The 18,063-nt window shown below is 42.7% G+C and overlaps 1 protein-coding gene across 3 annotated transcripts in view; it reads left to right on the top strand.

Moving 5' to 3' along the window:
• LOC306972062 (serine/threonine-protein kinase BRSK2) overlaps positions 1-18,063 on the top strand; it is a 237,188-nt gene that overhangs the window by 130,961 nt on the left and 88,164 nt on the right. For all 3 annotated transcript variants that reach the window (XM_079568514.1, XM_079568513.1, XM_079568512.1), the window contains exon 2: positions 3,048-3,142. In XM_079568514.1, coding sequence (XP_079424640.1) covers positions 3,048-3,142 — 95 coding nt within the window. The remainder of the gene's footprint in view (positions 1-3,047; positions 3,143-18,063) is intronic.

Raw genomic sequence — 18,063 nt, 5'->3', positions numbered from 1 at the left:
TAATGTCTTTATGGTGACTTATGAGCTTCACCATTGCAGCTATTAACATATGATTATCATCTTCGGGCTAATGGAATGTTCCCCCTCCTGGTCCTGTTTTCATCACCATTTTCTCACCATCTTTAACTTCCTCCTGAACTATGTTGCGTTTGTATAGGACCCATAGTAATTCCTCTTTCATCCCTTTTTCTATTGCCTCCTGCTCCTCCGTCTGTCTCCGATGCTCGGGCCCCTGTGGACGCTGATTTCCTAAACCAGCCCCTCGCTCCATTACTGTTTAATTGTCTTTGAATATTGAGATGATCTCGCAATTTGAATTTCGACTTACATGCACTTTATATCCACCACTGGTTGGACAAAACTCGTGACCTCGAATTCCGTGTTACTTGGAAGAGGAAGCAAGAGGATGCCTGGATTTAACAAACTGTTTTGATCTGGGGTTGCTGCAGTTAGGTCTAGGTTCAGAAACACCAAATAATGAGATCAGCTGAACTTCCTGAATGACCATCTTATACCATCAATGGATTTCTTCTTCCCTCGTGGCACGGGTACATTCCAAGATGACAATGCCAGGATTCATGGGGCTCACATTGTGAAAGAGCGGGTCAGGAGAATGAGACATCACTTTCGCACATGGATTGGCCACCACAGAGTTCAAATCTTAACCCCATTGAGAATGTTCAGGATGTGCTGGAGAAAGGCTTTGTTCTTACCTTAGCTTAGACAAGTTCATTTGTACCTGTCTGGTCATCACGCGTACCCTCAGTCACGTAAACACAGAAAAGGCAGCGTTAGCATTTAGCCTCTCCGTGGATAAAGAGTGGAACTATATTGTAAGGTGTAATAATACCAGGAGTACTTCGCCGTACGCACAGTAAAGTGAAGATATTACTGCGCGGATGTCGAAATACTCCTAGTATTATTACGCCTTACAATATTGTTCCCCTTTTTATCTGCTTAGAAAATCCACATTGTTTAATTTTGGAGCTATAGAGGAGAAAAGGAGAGGCTAAATGCTAACGCCATCTGTGCTGTGTTTACGTGCCTGAGGGCACGGGTGAAGACCAGACAGGTACAAATGAACTCGTCTAAGCTCAGGTAAGAACATATCTCAGTATGTAAAAACGGTGGCCTATTCCTTTAACCATGCACACTTTCTCCAGTTCAGCTTTACCTAAGAGGGGGGGAGAACTTATTAAAACAATGCTAAAGCGAATGCTTAACGCGGCCCAGTGAAGTATTAGAGTCTGTGCCTTTTTTATGCCAACTTTATTGTTTTCAGGGACTGTATAAGCCAATGGTGGCAAGTTACTAATTGTAGCCACAGCTTACCAAATGTGATTTTGTTTCTAGTCACAAGCTAAATGCAAAACGATCCGACCAGCTCTTTTCTGACATCATTTACCCCATCTAAAATCCTGCACCCAAACCCAAACTACAAACCTCCGCTCATGTTTTTCTCATTTTTGCCAACCAATTTGCTTTGGGATATTCACTCCACTTGCTAATAGCGACAAACTTAGCTCCACAATCTTCTCCTCCGCTCTGCCAGAATCACAGTGCTTCAAAAATCAACAGGCTTATCCATATTACGGTGTACTTCGGAGGGCTTTGCGTTTCACTTGCTGCTGAAACGTTAATGTCAAATCATGCGGCCTGCTCCAGCGTGACGCCTTTGGGGAAATCTCGGAGTATGTTAAGTGCATTTGCTCCACTTTGTCTGATACACAACTAGCTTTGAACGTAAGCGCGGTGACACTTTAAAAAAAAAAAAAAAAAAAAAAAGATGTTTTTGCTGTGGTCCCTGGCATTATTTATCCCTTCGCTTTTCTGCTTGTTCTATTTGCGGCTGTGGAGAGCTGTGTCGCAAATCCTGTTATTCTCAATATGTGAGTGATGATTTGATTGCTAATGCCAGGGCGGAACAAAAGAAGAAGTTAGTGCGAAGAACCCCACGCCCACGCACGTCTGAAAAGTAATATCGCTTATTTATGGATGTTCCACCATTACAGGGGCCATCTCTTACACTGCCCTTTATTGTCCGCTTTAGCTAACTCAACACAACTGCATTACAGGGGTTTAGTGCATCATGGCAATCAATAACGTGAATGGTCCGCTTACTTACCTCTTTTATGACTCGAATAAACCCCTGAGGCCACTTTGCTTAAGGAACTGGCTACGCTTTCCAAGTCATTACAAGTGCTTTGTACAGTGGGTCACAGTATTTTACATGATGTGGTCAATGCACAGTAGCAGCCCGAGACACCCTTTGTATTCTGCTGCAGAGTTAAATCATTTTTACTGTTCATGTAGTGTGTGGTATGGAAATATAAATGAGGCTTTGAGTCTCTCGCTCTAAAACCAAAAAAAAATTCATGTTAGAAATCTAGGAGTAATCATGGACTTAAACAGCCACATCAAACCAATAACTTCAGCAGCTTTTTACCATCTGAAAAACATTGCTACGATCAGAAGAATAGTGTCCCTTGTCTCCAGCAGGTTAGACTACTGTAACGGCCTGTTCACTGGTCTCGACAGCTGCGGTACATCTAGAACGCTGCTGCTCGAGTCCAGACCAGAACCAGGAAATACGACCATATTAGTCCAGTGCTCCGGTCTCTGCACTGGCTTCCTGTCGCTCAGAGAATAGAATCTAAATCAGCTCTGCTTGTGTGCAAGTCTTCTCATGGTTTAGCACCAACGTGCATCTCTGACATTTTAGAGCCGTGTGAACCATCTCGGGCCCTGAGAACTTCAGGGAGGGGTCTCCTGGTGGTTCCCAGAGTCAATAATAAACACGATGAGGCTGCGTTTCAGTTTCATGCAGCTAAAATCAGGAACAGTCTTCATGAGGATGTGAGACAGGCCTCAACTCTGACAATGTTCAAGACTGAAAACAGTTCTTTTTACATGTGCATATGACAACTGAAAGTATTTTATCTGCAACTGTGAAGCACTTTGAATTGACTTGTGTATGAATTGTACTCTACAAATAAACTTGCTTTGCCTTGCTTTGTGATTTCTGATCAAATGTTTGTCTTTTGCAGGGTTGGTCAAACTTGGGATCCACTGTGTAACGTGTCAGAAAGTCGCCATAAAGATCGTCAACCGAGAGAAGCTCAGCGAATCAGTACTAATGAAGGTAAGTGTAATGCATGCAAAGTGGAGTCAATTATATGTACAGTAGGTGGATGCGAAACCCTATTTATTATCTATTTTCAACGGTATTACTGGCAGCACAGTTTCCACGTAGGAGAGAAAGCATTTGAGTTTTTCAAACAACCAGTCTTGAAGACAAATATCAACTTTTTGCTTTGTTGGGGCTCATGTGCATTATGATGTTGGAGGTCAATGTTAAAAGCAACATCAAACTATTCAAGTGTGGTATGCTGCCACCCAAGTCTCCCTCCGCCCGAGTAAGGAAGTCCCTCCATTCTTTATACAGCGCGTATTTGCACAAGGAAATTGCGGGTCATTTGTGACGACTCAGCCCTGACAAAAAGTGTGATGTACTCCGAGCCATCGCGTTTGCTAGATTCGGCGTAACATGTGACAGAACGGAGAAGGGGCCGCGGGATAATGTCCTAACCCAGGTGTTCCGGAGCGTTTTGGAAAATGAACAGATGTCAAACGCTGACAGGCGTCTGACAGGACCCAGGATTGTGCTGAAACGGCACTTCAGAACCAATTACCCAACTTAGCTGCTGTCACTCTGCTCGCGGTATGGGGCACACGGGAGCAGTGGAGTTTCCCAGCAGCCACAGTGAAAATTCTTAACTTTTGGCTGCAAATTAAGACATGGTTGATTATCTAAAACTTACCCGGATTAACTGGCTTGTGGCGGCCCATTGCTTATGGCCACGTCGCATTTTGACAATGTCAGTTCTCGATCTTCTAGTTAAGATGTCATACTAGTAAAACACAAGGCATTTCAAACCTCCTAACCCCAACCTGAACCCAGCACATTTTACCCAAATCTAAAAGCTTCTTGAAAAAAAAGAGTCATTTCTTGAAACCGAAAGCTGTGTTATGGCACACATAAGAACGCAGCAACAATCTTTACCGAATGTGTGACACTCAACATAAGGTCATCATCCTCTCCAACTTTATCTTTTGAGAGGCTGTCCAAAAATAACTGTCAACACAACATAATTAGGCGTCAGTGGCACAGCTTGTACCTGTGCAGGACAGGCGTTTTCTGATTCAATCCCGGCAGTCTCAAATAGTCCCATTATGCGGCCCGGCCCGTCCACGTGTCTGTTTTGCGGCCTGTCACACTGTCAGACTGATCGGCTCGCGCTGCACTGTGAAATGTCACCTTTTAATATGCTAATGTCCCGGGTCCCCGTTGTGCCATTAGGAGACGGGGTGATTCTACCGGACAGGTGTGCGTGCGCGCGCTGCCCCATACGCACACACACACATCTACTGTGTATGGATGTGCCCACGTGGCATGTATCATCTCTCAGTCTTTTCACACAATGGCCTCAGGATTCAGAGGTCTGTATGGATTTGTGCAATAATAGTCTCAACGTGTGGAGAGAAGCACTGAAAAATGTGTTTGAAAGTCTATTCTGTCCTGACCATTGAAATAACGGTAAACAATTGGTTCACAGGTTTTCCTCTTTAGATCTAGGTTCAGGATCTTTGTCACATCAGGAGTAACTATAACTGGAGAGTTGTCATATGCCTGTTTAGGTTGATGAGACTTTGGGACAAAACAACTACAAAGTTAAAGCTAGAATAAGACGCTTCACTTATAAAACAGTCAGGGAAACTTAATGAAATCAGTACTTGGAAAATTGCAACCACACAATACATCAATCATAACCAAAGTTAAAGGAATAGGCCACCGTTTTTCCATACTGAGATATGTTCTTGCCTGAGCTTAGACGAGTTGATGCGTACCTGTCTGGTCTTTGTGCCTGTGGAAGAGCTTGGTCGCTTCCAACTTCACCTCCGTTTGGAGCTATAGGAATATGCTGGGAGAGGCCAAAAGCTACCAACATCTTTGGTCGTTGTGCTTGACTGAGCGCACACACAAAGACCAGACAGGTACGCATCAACTCGTCTAAGCTCGTGTAAGAGCATATCTCAGTACGTAAAAATGGTGGCCTGTTCCTTTAATATACTTAAGTGTCTTGCTTAAGTGCATATCAAGGTATTCAGTCATGGGTATTGTATCATCAACCTTTTTGTTAACAAGTTCAAGCTCTTTCAAGCTGCTCTGTTTGATGCCATTCACATCTGCTCTCTAATCTGCGTTAGCTGAACTTGCTATAACTATGGCTCATCTCTTTGGTCTACGGCCCCACTGGCTACGACACGGAGCAGCAGAGAGGCACGTGGTTGCCTCGGATAATGAATTAGTCTGTAAACTTCGAGTCAGTTCGCAGCAGTGGGATGAACTTTGACTACTTCAAAGATCAAACGCACAGCCCATTGTTTTCCTTTGCAAGATGAATAATCCAACACTGGATGGACCTGAATAGTAATACGAGCTGGTGTCATGTCTGAAATGTGTCTGTGTTAGCAGACTTGGACAAGAGCAATGGCAGCCAGCGCTTCACTGTGAGCGCGTATGTTCCTTCAGGGAGTAGTTAGTGTCTGAGAGGATGGAGTGACCCTTAAGTTTGTCCCTGCATCGTAGTAGAGAGTAAAGACCAAGGACTATGTACTCTTTAAAGAGAGACGGTAGAGAAGAGAGAGTGCATTTTTGGACAGGGTTCTCCAAGATTATTTCCCCCACATTTTAGATAAAGACGACCGCTTCAAAGATACTTCAGTAACTATGTGACTTAGGCAAACTAGACCCTTGACAGTGTGTAGTCAAGATAATGTTTCATCACGAAGGGAGACTGCTACTTGGAAAGAACTGGCAGGAGAGTTGTAGTTCAAGGAAAATGCAGATGTCCCAAGTACAGTACAAGTAAAGTGAGTAAAGGTTTTAGACACTCAAAATGGCTTTACAAAGCAGTGCACTCTATATATTCCCTTTCTGAAACGCATCCCTGCTGGAGGGAACTTTAAGCTTCCTTTTTAGTAAATCTTTAGCATGAAGTGGTTGCTAGCTTCAATGCGGTCCTCCCGAGCCAGTGATCCGCTCATATTTCTGCAGCTGGGATAAGGACAACTAATTAGCCAGAGTCCCTCCCTCTCCTCCTGCACTTCAAAGTCACTCTTCCGTCCCGAAGCTCCAGGGAGAGAGCGAGGGAGAGTGGAGCGAAAGATTGGAATAGTGCAGCAGGATGTTTCGGTGATAGAAAAGAGTGTTGGAAGTTCGAATTGTTCAGCAAGATTCTCCTGTTTTGTTTTGGGGTTTTTTGTATTTGCACAGCTCCGTTTGTGCTTTGCTGACTCTGCCCTTGATGGTTCAAAATGTGTGTGGGAGATTGAAATAGAGGTTGGAGATGGAGAAGTCGGCAGCGTAATTGCCCCCCGAAGCTAATAATTGAAGCGGTGCGGTCTTTGGAGTAAGGACACTGCCAAAAGAGATACAAGATAAGGCAATAATAAGACAATGCCACAGTGAGGGTTATTTAAGATGGCCTTTGATAGTGAACAAAACAAATCTATAATTCTTTCATTGGTCAAACTAAAAAAGTATGCTTGGTTTTGTTTAATCAAAGGTTATGTTTATCCACTTATCTAAAATTTTCAGTTCAACCGCTACTAAAAAAAGTTGAAATGCTCAATAACTGCCTTTGTCAGCAATTAGTCATCACTTTCTTTAGACAAGAATCTTTCCTCAAGACACTTAGTCCAACTTGCATTTGTGAATGTGCTTTTGGTAGAACAGATTGAAACATGTCTATTCTGCATTTCTCAATGGTCTGTCTGACTAGGGGAAGATTGTTACAGGGGCTTGCCCAATGTATAGGGCTGCACAATTAATGGGAATTTAAATGGTTGCTATCAACGGCAATTACAGTATTTCGGCACATTACTATCCTTTACAAGCAACAAAAAGTCTAAAACCTCTTTACCCACGTGTGTCCTGAAAAGCTTGTCAATATTGTTATTTATTATTATTACAGTCTTCTTCTTAACATATATAACATATACATTTTATCTTGATTTTAAAGCAGTACTAAGCAACTTGTTTACCTTAATAAATCCTTTCCGCAGTTCCCCTGGGGGTGATACAAGTGTTAATGGGATGATTGGGGAGTCTTTCATCTCCCCCTGGTGTCTCAAGCCAGAAAACCACAATTGCAACTTCACTGCCACCGGGTCGGAGTCACCAAAGAAGCTAACAGGCTAACGGGCAAAGCTAACAGCGGGCTAGCGCCACAGTATATACAACCAAGTTTGAGTGAAAAAACATCTCCATTGTGTAATTGGATGTACAATGTCCCTCTCTCCCTTTGTCTTTTCTGTCAGCGTAGTATTTACTCTTAATGAGTAAATACTACAATTAATGAGTAAAAGAAAACGTGCTACGACACCTGCAGTGGTTATGGCGTCTAGGGGCATGAGTTACTTAGTACGGCTTTAAAATCGATTTGTCTAAATCTAAATGCAAGCTCAATACTTGTCAGACAAATTCCAGAACAGTGCAGGGCTCTGGTTCAAGGGCACAACTACAGTTCTCAATTCATTTTTGTTGTTGTAGAGTACATTTATTTTTGCCACAACAGAGTATCTTTGCATTGTCTATATCTAGATTTTTATTGAACAATGGAAAATGTAAGTAGAACCTAAATTTGTGCAATGTTTTTTGCGGATAATCCCCCATTCTTCACGTTGCCACCGCTCAAAGCTGCACACCGGCGTGAAACGTGCACATAATTCATTTTCTCGAAGAATTCAGATGTTGGATTGTGGGAGTTAGAAATTCGGGATTGTGAGAGCTAGACCCAGGCGCATTGAGTTGCCCTGTGAATGAAATGCACGATATACTGTAAATACACTTGCCTTGCCTAGAAATGTAAAATATAACACATTTTGAAGAGGAAAATTCAGGTACTTTAATTTGAGACTCAACAGAGGTCCTGCAGTTTGGAAAATAGTATGGGAATCTCTGTACTCACTCTTGGACAAGTAATGGGCTTGAGAAGTTCTTGGCAATATATCTTACCACTAATAAAGTCGATGTTAGTATACAGAGAAAAAAGAATCACATAACCCCACCCTAATTTACTATCATGCTGCAAGTGTACTGTATGTGATTAAAGTCATTCCACAGTACAGCAAATAAAGACATTAAAGGCTGTGTCTATAGAAAGAGGGAGCACGCGGTGGGCGGGTGAGGTCCACAGTGCCATGGCGACCGATGAATCACACAAAGTCTAATCTTGTTATGCCGACACCTCTGTGACAGCACATGCGCTTTCTTCCTCAGCCATCTCGCCTCTTCCCTCGTAATGATTATAGATTGGCCATTCGCGCCCATCTCGCTTGTGCCGCCGGTGCTTTGATATAGAAATGCCTTCCGAGGAGCGCTTTTCGTGTGTGTGTGTAAATGTGCCGAATGCGTTTGGGATTGTCTGGGAGAGCCAAAGTCGACAAGCATCTAAAATAAATGGCTTTCATATGTTGGGCTCCTGCGCGTTGATCCGTCAGCTTTGGAGGATGCTGAGCCAGAATCTGCGGCTTTGTGGAGTTTGATGTGAACAGGCTCCAGCGCACAAGAGGGACGGCAGGGGACCGAAGACAAATCTCCAAACTCTCCCCTCGCACAAATTCTGCCACTTCTGCGAACCCCTGGTGACCAAAGATTTAGAAGTCTGCCATTTCCTTCAGATCAATTAAAAGAATCCGTTAAATGCTATTTTCCAGGACTTTTTTGAAATCTTTGCTCTGTTGCCCAGTCTTATTTCCATATGATGTTTTTTTTTTAACTTTGACAAAACAAATGATAACTTTTTTCAGTAAAGCGAAACATAAAATGTACATAAACCATAATGCAATAAAAACAAAACAAAAATGAAACAGACTAAAATAACTAATTAAAATGAATAAATGACAGAGCAGGCAAATCATGTAATGTTAAAAATCCATGCTACTATAAGCTGTACTTTTTATTCACTGTGCCGAGAACTCTTTAGATTAGGGGTTTCTGCTGACAACGCTGGGGAGTGAGCAATGTTGAAACAGATAAATTGTAACTCAGCTGTTATCGACATGATGCTGATGGATGGTTAAAAAGCTTTTACACTGCTTTATAGTGAGGACTTGAAAGTCGCATAGAGGTTTACTCCAATATGCTTAGATGATATAAACCACTGCTTGAAGTGTTGTACATAGCTGCCCTGGGGTAGACTGGCCGATGTGAGGCTGCCATTGGCCCTCCGACAGTGTGCTGCAGAGAAAGCCTAGATGAGAACCGCTATTCTTCCCATAAGACGACCTAGCCTACCGTCTTAGCCACTGGCGTCCGTTTTCAGGCACGAAATGCATGTAATAAGCAAAACACATAGCCCACAGCTTGACTAACAGAGCTAAACTGTGGCATTAGTAGTCCTAGCATAGAAACCTTACAATTTAAACCGTTCTTCTTCCAAGCCTCCTGGTGTCTTCCATCAGTCAATATGAAGGTCACTCACAGTCCCACGTTCTAATTCAGTTTCCAATCACAACCAGCCCTTTTTGCCAGCGTGTATCGAGTGTCCGGGAGACTGTTGTGTGGAGGAAATGGGAAATAGATTTTACCTACAGGGAACAAGCCTGTGTGAGGGACTGTTCCGTCGCGTCAGCTGGAGCTTCTACCTGTGCGTCATTGTGTTTGGTGCTAAATGGCATCGACAGGAGACGGACATGTTTTCCAAAGCCGACACCATGTGTGCTTGGAGTGGAGACAGTTAGCGCTGCCTGCTGCTAGGACGATGTTTGAACACACTCCATGGTGTGTCACTTGATCTGCACTAGGAGAGGTGCTAATGCTTGATGGTTTGTTCATTGCGTCACCAATTTGCGGCATTTTACGGGATGCTTTTGTACGTCTGTGCCGCGTTTGTGTGGGGTTGAGCGGATTTTTTGCTGCAGAGTCCTTGCTGGCCGTCAAGGAAACCGCTTTTTAAAAAGTAAACAAACAGCTAGCTGACAATCTAAAGGTCTTACAGATTTCTTCTTCGGAAACACTGAAAAGACACCAAGAGTCCTCCACACCTGCTGCACAGTGAAGGTGTCAAAACAAAACAAAAAAGGGGCAAGCAAGGAGGTATTCAGGCAAGACTCACTGCTAAGCATGATGGTGGGAAGGACCCCAGTCTTATGAGCTGGCAGCTTCATCGGGAGTCTTTAATTTTTTCACCATGTAGCATCATGAAGGTTGTCAAGCTGTGAGACCTGATCAGGGTGTATTCAGACCAGAAAAGTCCTTTGCTCCGCTTGTTTGTTCCGGATCAGGAGCAAACTTTTTTTTTTCGTTTGGTGCAGTTCGTATTCAGACTGTACTTTTTGCAAGAGAACTATATTTTGTAAACACATACACGTGTGTGACGATCGAGGCTCCCAATGGACAGCAAGGACCACAACAAATGAAATAAAAATGAAAATTTGACGCTTACTATGATAATAAAAGAAACATGAGAGGCTAAACCACTGACCATTAACCTCAGCTTCACCGGAGCAGCTGGAGGAAGAGGTGTTTTGTGCGGATGAAGGATCGTCTGCTGAGCTGTTTGTTTCCATTATGTCCACGGGACACACTGTTGGTCTTGATCCTCCTCTCTTCTTTAATGCGTCTCGTACTTTCATTTAAGTTTGGTGACGTTTTTTCCACTTTGACACCGCGCTGCGACGACCGCGGCTGTTCAGGAGACGCTTGAAGCCCGTCTGCTTCATTTTCTCGCTAAGCACGAACGCAGTTGGGTTAGTGCATCTGCCCAAATATCCAGGAGGCGCCAGGTCTGTCCACGGCTCATTGTTTGTAGCATCCATCCAATATTAGCGTTAGCAGGGATAACTTTTCTCACGGTGCCTTGCTACGGTGGCTTGTTAAGCCCAAAAATGCGCATGTATCCCGCAGTTGTTTCGGATCAACAGTGGTTTATATTCACACCTGGATCAAACTGGACCAGAGTCCGTTTGGAAGCGGACCGAGACCACCTGAAAAAGTGGGTCTCGGTCCGGTTCTTTGATCCGCAACAGGATTCGTTTGTTGTTTTCACACCTGAATAAAAATCCGGACCAGCGTTCAAAACGAACCCTGATCCGTTTAAAGTGGACCAAACAGTGCAGGTCTGAATACACCCTTAGAGTTTGCATTTTGTCCAGTGTCTGTGTGGTTTCCTCCGGGTACTCCGGATTCCCCTACCTCAGTACCTAGTATTTTAGTCGCTAACTCACAAAAGGTTAAAATAATCTTAATTGCAGCTGAATCAAAATCACTGTGTTATGACCAAATTAGCCAAGCACATACTGTACAGGTTTTAGGTCATATGCTGCCTCTATCCTTTGTGTATAAAATTTAGGCAAATGAAAAAAATATGTATATAATAATGATAAATGTGGGCTGACAACACAATGCATCTCAAAGTAACCAGAATCCTCTTAGCTTTGGAAAACAGGCGACATTTTAGCTGCCACTGAAGCTTTGTTGTCACATAGATAAGACACAATCTCTTTGCTGTATGTCGCTGCTTTCAAATTGGTGTCTTCCCTTTACAACTGATGGGCACATTGATCGAACTTTATGCAATTCAAAGAGATCCCTTCGAAGTTTCTTTCATGGGGTTGTTTCTGTGTTTTGACGTGGGAATTCTTTATTTTCCTCTTTGGGGCCGAGTCTATTTCACCCAAGGCGGCATTATGTATATTATGCTAATATTTTATCTGCTCTGTAGGTTTTGCAAGTCAGAGTTATTACACTGTCTCTCTCCTTTGAGATGTCTTCAATTTTGTCCTTGTGTTTTTGGTTTGTCTATGTGAGATAGCCTTAAAACAACAATTTCTTTATATAAAAGGGCCTTGCTTTTGGAGAATATTTTTGGACCAGTTCTTTTAGTGCAGACAGCAATAGAGAGTAAACATCGATTTCTCACCGTTACCAAGGTTGTAGGTTATGACTTGCAGAACGTTGCAGGTCCATTCACAATAATGGAAATGGAAACTTATGACATTTTCCTGAGTTAAATGAAACATACGCGTAGCCAGGAGTTGGCCTGTGGGGGTCAACCAACCAGTGAGTGGGAATGAACCTGTCCTCTGCTTCTGCAACAGGACAGTGACACGAGCCGCACCTGTGTCTGCACCCATATCTGCACCCATATCTGACTGTGTGCCCTGTTCAGAGAGCGACCGTGGCACTGTGCGCTCTACGCTCTGTACGTGAATGGGTGCAGAGAATAATTGAGTGGCGGATCATTGGTCAATAGCGTTGGGAGTACATTTTTAGACGAAAGAGCAGTTGTTGCTTGGGGTTCAGAGACGTACAGAGACCAAGACCACGGCTGTACTCTCCCTCAGCCTGCTGCATTTTGCCAAGGACACCTACTTTTCTCGCTATTTTGAAAATAAAGCCTGATCATTTATATGCTCTGTTAACTGCGATGGTCTATAAGAAAAAAATGAGATATGTTTTATTTATTTATTTTCTAAGCAACATCATATTCCAATGTGTACCAAGACTTGTGAATAAAATGTTCAGCTTGTATTTTTATTTTGTACAAACATAATCGCTTGGGATTTCCTCTTAATTATGAAAACTCCCTCCATAAACACTCTAAATCAATATGTACCAAACTCATGCTTCAAATATTCTCCAGACCATATGTGCGCATATGGCCAGTTGCATGTGTGCATTTCTGCACATATGGTTGAGAGGCATTATTGCTTAATGTATGCCAGTTGAGAACTTCATCAAACTAACTTTCTGGTCTCATATGCTTCAAATTTCCAAGTAAAATGAGCTTTTTTCAGGTGACTTCTCATATGACCTTAGACGACTCGCAGCCGAGCATTGACTGACTACATATCGATTAAGCTCATGTGTCAATGGACAGGCCACGTATACAAATGCAGGTAAACAAATGCAATGATTTCATGGCTCAGAGCACTTGGACTTCATTAAACAAAACATTGACTTATTTGATGTGCCATTCTTTTATATAGTCAATGATAAAATAGGCCCAGTCAGTTGTTGTAAATTATAACTTTGAGCTTATGGAGTATTTTGCAGTATAGTTTATATCTCATCTCTCACTCTTCCATTGAAATTTCCCATAGAAAATTCAAATCTTAAGAGTTTAAAGGCAGAGTGTGTGCAAATATTTTAAATGAATGAAAAACCAAATACTTTAAAATACAGCAAAATGCCTTTATAACTTTTCATTTCACTATCTTTCTGTTGGTGTTCATAAGGTTCACCTTGTGTGCAAGCTCCCTGTTGTCCAAGAGTTTTCCTTCATATAGTAAAGGTTTTCAAAGTGACAGAACTGCAACGCGCTAACCGAGATGGCCTCCACGATGGTCCGCAGTCTGTTTGTTGCAGATAAATAACTGACTGAACACGTACAGAGGCTCTGCTTTCCTTAATCCTGTGAAGAGGTTTACGCTCTGGACCTTTGACCTAGAGGCGTGGGGGAATCTCCTTTCCACTCTATTAAAGCCAAGGTTATCCAGGGACATGTCTGCTACTGAATGATGTGACTTCCATGTCTGAGCGATGCTTTGATTATCCAAGCAAAAATGATAAACAAACCCATATTAACATTTATTTAGTTTAGTTTTTGATGAAATGACATGGACTGTGGTCATGGTCTCCTACAACATGCCTTTCTCGTACACGCCCTTTGTATTTTTGGCATCATGTTAGTGAATATAGCTACAAAATGGTGAACTGTTAGAGGAGTTGTCTGAATCAGCTGTGAGAAGCCGTAAAGACCCCGCTTTTAGAGACTGGGAGATGAATAAAGGCGAGGGTTTGGCACGCTCGCTTGAGACTATGTCCACATCGATTTACATGTCTGTGGAATCGATCATACTCCCCCGTGTATAGGGAATCTGCCCCCTACCCCTTTCCCTCCTTCTCTGAGGATGACTGATGCAGCGATTATCAGAAACACCCGCTGCGTCCCCGTGTGATTCCCTTCTCCCGAAACACAAGCGCACTTTTTTTTTTTCCCCCACTTCGGCTGGCACAAAGTAAATCAAGTGAGAATGATTTTATTTTTCTTATTTTGTGTTACTCACTGTGGGAGCAGAGGAGCAAGGCGGGCGAGGGGATGAAATGGCACGCTAAAATGCACACACTCCCCGCGCCAAATACGGTTAAGTCTATCGCCCGGAGCTTGTTTGTCAATTCCTCCAACCAATTTTGGATAAGCAGATTTTCCGACGACGTTGAAAGCTGGAGATAACCGGCCATTGCCTCTGTGCACAATGCAAAGGCACATATGGTCCATTATAAAAGGTACACACACGACATGCAAAAGACCGGGATGTCCTTGGGAAGTTTGTCGACTAAACTATTTGAACCTTCCCACAAGATTTTAACAATATGTTCAGTATAGCTCCAGATGCTGGGCCTGCTTTTCATAGTCTGAAACTGCTTCTCAAACAACAAACTGAAGTTGATTCATAGGGTTATAGACATACGTACGCACCAGCTTGATCACCCCATGTTGCTGGCCCCAAAGACCAATTTTTCCTTGCTGGTTTGCATGAGGACAAATTAGTGCATATGCTGTATACATTGTTCCCTAACCTTGAATTGCTGATGAGATGATTGCCCTTGACAGCCAGGGTCCATGCTGCTAACGCTCTGTCCATTTGTTGGATCCCAAAATCCATTTGTAATTGAGGTTTCTGATTTACATCCTGGGCCTGATCTTGTTTTTCTAAACGCAGACTATAGCGTTACTTTTTGCCCTTAGTAGAAGCAAACTTTCAGATATTGCAGCTTCTAGACCTATAGTGCCTTAAGTGGGCAGGACAGACTCCCGTAGCCAATGGTGATGTTATGTAGAACAGCCATTTTCCTCCAATGCCAGGCACAAGATCTGGCCCCCTGATTTACAAAGGGGACTGAATTTAATTTTTTTTATATTTTTTGATATCTCTGATATCGTACCAAGTCACACCAGCCAAAAAATGCATAATGAAGAATAAAACATATTTAAGTCGCTCCGGAGTATAAGTCGCACCCGCCTTGGCAACTATCTGGACATGGAGAAGTAACTGCATCGTTAACAATCCTCTCCCGGCAGCACGTTGTCCAAGCACCCATTTGCGAACTCGCACCTCTTGCTATGGCTATCTAGCTTTTAGCCCACGATTAGCTTTTTTTTTGTTTTCTGCCTCCACTTTTCGCCAGTCCCTCACAAGTTTCTGGCTCTCTCCAAACCTTACCATTTTTAAATTTTCAGTGGTACAGTAAGTGAAAATAACAAACATGAGATTATACATTTATATATATATATATATATATATATATATATATATATATATATATATATATATATATATATATGTATGTATAATCCTGAGTTTTAGTCGCAACCTCAGCCAAACTGAAAAAAAGTGTGACTTATAGTCTGGAAAATACGGTACCTTTGCCCAAACTATGCACTATGTACCCCGTTTTGAGGCTACTGGCATGTGCTCCCCTCTACCGGGACAGATCAATGAATAAGAGGCTCCTGAAACTAATCTTTAATGAGTCTTTGACCCTATCACGCAATGATACTTGGAAGTAACTTACACCAGCCACTAGTGTTCTTCATACCACCACATGTTATGCAGTTTGAAGCCTTCTCCACTTTTATTATTCACCTCCTGGACGTTTAGACCCCATTTTCCGTTGTTTCTATTATTTTAACTGGCTGCGAAGTTTCTTAAAGCTTTAATGCGCGGGCCTCAAGTTTGTTTTAGAATTCTCTTTCCTCCATTGTGGGGCGTTGCGAGGCTTATCCTTCATCCCTTCTGCCTCCCCCTCAATCTCCTTTGTTTCTCCAGCTATTCTCGCTCCAATATACCCATCTTTTTGAGTCTGACACACATGGCTGCCCCGCTGACTTTGATCCTCCGATTTGCGTATCAAGGGAGCATTCACTCGTTTGCCGTGGTGAGGTGACAGAAATGTCTATGTTTTGCCTTGTGCAGAGACAGGCAGTAAAGGGCGTAAGATACAATAAGTGGCGAGTGAGAGATGACGGCGCTTGTGATCTGGTGCGTTCCCGCCGAGCTGAGAGACTTTGGTTGATGGGTGACACCCCGTGACACCAATCTCTTTGCATTTCGTCCCGGACGTCTCCCTTGCCGTATGACCTCCATCTCCGGACCGTTAGCGGCACTGATGAAACTATTGATGCTGCCACTCATTTGTTTGCCCATCCGTCCAGGCAGCCCCTTGCAATGTTGTAATTTGAGCAATCGATAGAGAGCTGGGGGAACAATGGTAAACCACTGTTCCGTCTCATACGCCTCCACTGACAAAAAAAGTCTGCACGCTTTGTAAAAAGAAATAGCGCAGTGAATTACTTTTGATTGAGTGACATATTGCAAAAATACAAATCTGGTGACAACTTACCTTCGCTGATGTTAAGGAATGCCAAACAGTGATTTACTTTACCAAAATAATTCAGTCAACTAAACAGTGTGATGACTGTTAAGGGGAATTAAGGGCAGAAGAATAGATGATAATTAGAATATCTGGCCACCTTGCAGTTCAGATTTTAAAGCACTGAAAATATACAATTTTTGGTTGCTCAAGTGACACAAATTGTAAAGCATATAAATACAGCAATAACATAATTATCCAGTGCGCTTCATTTGCATTCATGGCAGGGTGAGCAAATCTCAGATAATCTTTGTGTAATTTGTAGAGTTAATCTTCATTTACAGAATGTACTCAACAGTATTTTTTCTCTACAGGAGAAAAATGTTCCAAATAAAGTGGAGAAACCAGTTTTAAGTCCCTCTGACATCTTTGAGCAAGTAGAAACTTTCGCTGTATGCTCCGCCAGGCTTGTTCCATTTCTCTCTTAAAACGTACCACCTGCACCTGCTAATTACGCTGTGATTTCGAGTAATAAATCACATTAGATGGCACATTTTGAAGCACAAGAATTTAATTTCAGTGTGAGACCGTGCCAGCCTGACTGATATGGCTCTTTCATTATCGTGGTTATTACCAACCTTGGTTTGTTTTCCTTTCACAGCCTCCTAACTGTGCACCACTCCTGCACAATATTGATCTGTTTGTGTGGTGAGAAATCCTATGGGTGCCTGCTGGTCAATCAGCGTGTCTTGTTCTGAAATGATGCCCCGCTAATAATGATGTCCAATGATTTGACTTGACTGGACACATGCGTTTTAGCCTGTTGTGTTAGCTTTTAAAACTAAATAATGTTGTCTAAGGCTGCAAGACACTAGACAAAAAGAACATTAATATTGATAGTGATATTTGATAACTGTCTTGACTATAACAATATTTTTTTGGCCCATTTCAACACAGTGCGTTCCATTAAATATAGATACAACTGTGCTCAAAGGTTTGATATTTTGACCCTGATCAAAAGTTTGCATACCCCAGTTCTTAATACTGTGTAGTGCCCCTGTAACATCAGTGATAGCTTGGATTCTTTTGTGGTGGTTATGAATGGGCCTCTTTTTTCCTCGGCTGGTAAAGCTGACCATATTTTTTGGCAAAAAGCCTCCATCTCCTGTAAATTCCTGGGCTGTCTTGCATGAACTGCACGTTTGAGATCTCCCCACATAGCTCAATGATATTGATGTCAGGAGGCTGAGATGGACACTCCAGGACCCTCTCTTTATTCTGCTGGAGCCAATGAGAGGTCGACATGGTCTTGTGCTTTGGATCGTTGTCATCGTGGAACGTCCAAGTGCGTCCTATGCACAGCATCCAGGCTGATGAGTGACAATTTTCCTCCAGTATTCTTTAACAACATGGTGCATTCATCCTGAAATCCATTTTGACCAACTTCCCTGTAGCTCACACATCCTGAAAACATCAGTGATCCACCTCTGTGTTTCACTGGAGGAATGGTTTACCGTTCATCACAGGTCTTGTTGACTCCTCCAAATATAGAGGTTGGTTTCATCATTCAAAATGACATTGTTTCCGAAATGTTTGGGCTTGTCTCTGTGCTGTTTGGC

Source organism: Gobius niger (genome assembly GCF_951799975.1).
Source record: "Gobius niger genome assembly, chromosome: 12".
Lineage (NCBI taxonomy): Eukaryota > Metazoa > Chordata > Actinopteri > Gobiiformes > Gobiidae > Gobius > Gobius niger.
The sequence above is the reverse complement of the archived record's forward strand: the minus strand, read 5'-3'. Positions and strand labels throughout refer to the sequence as shown.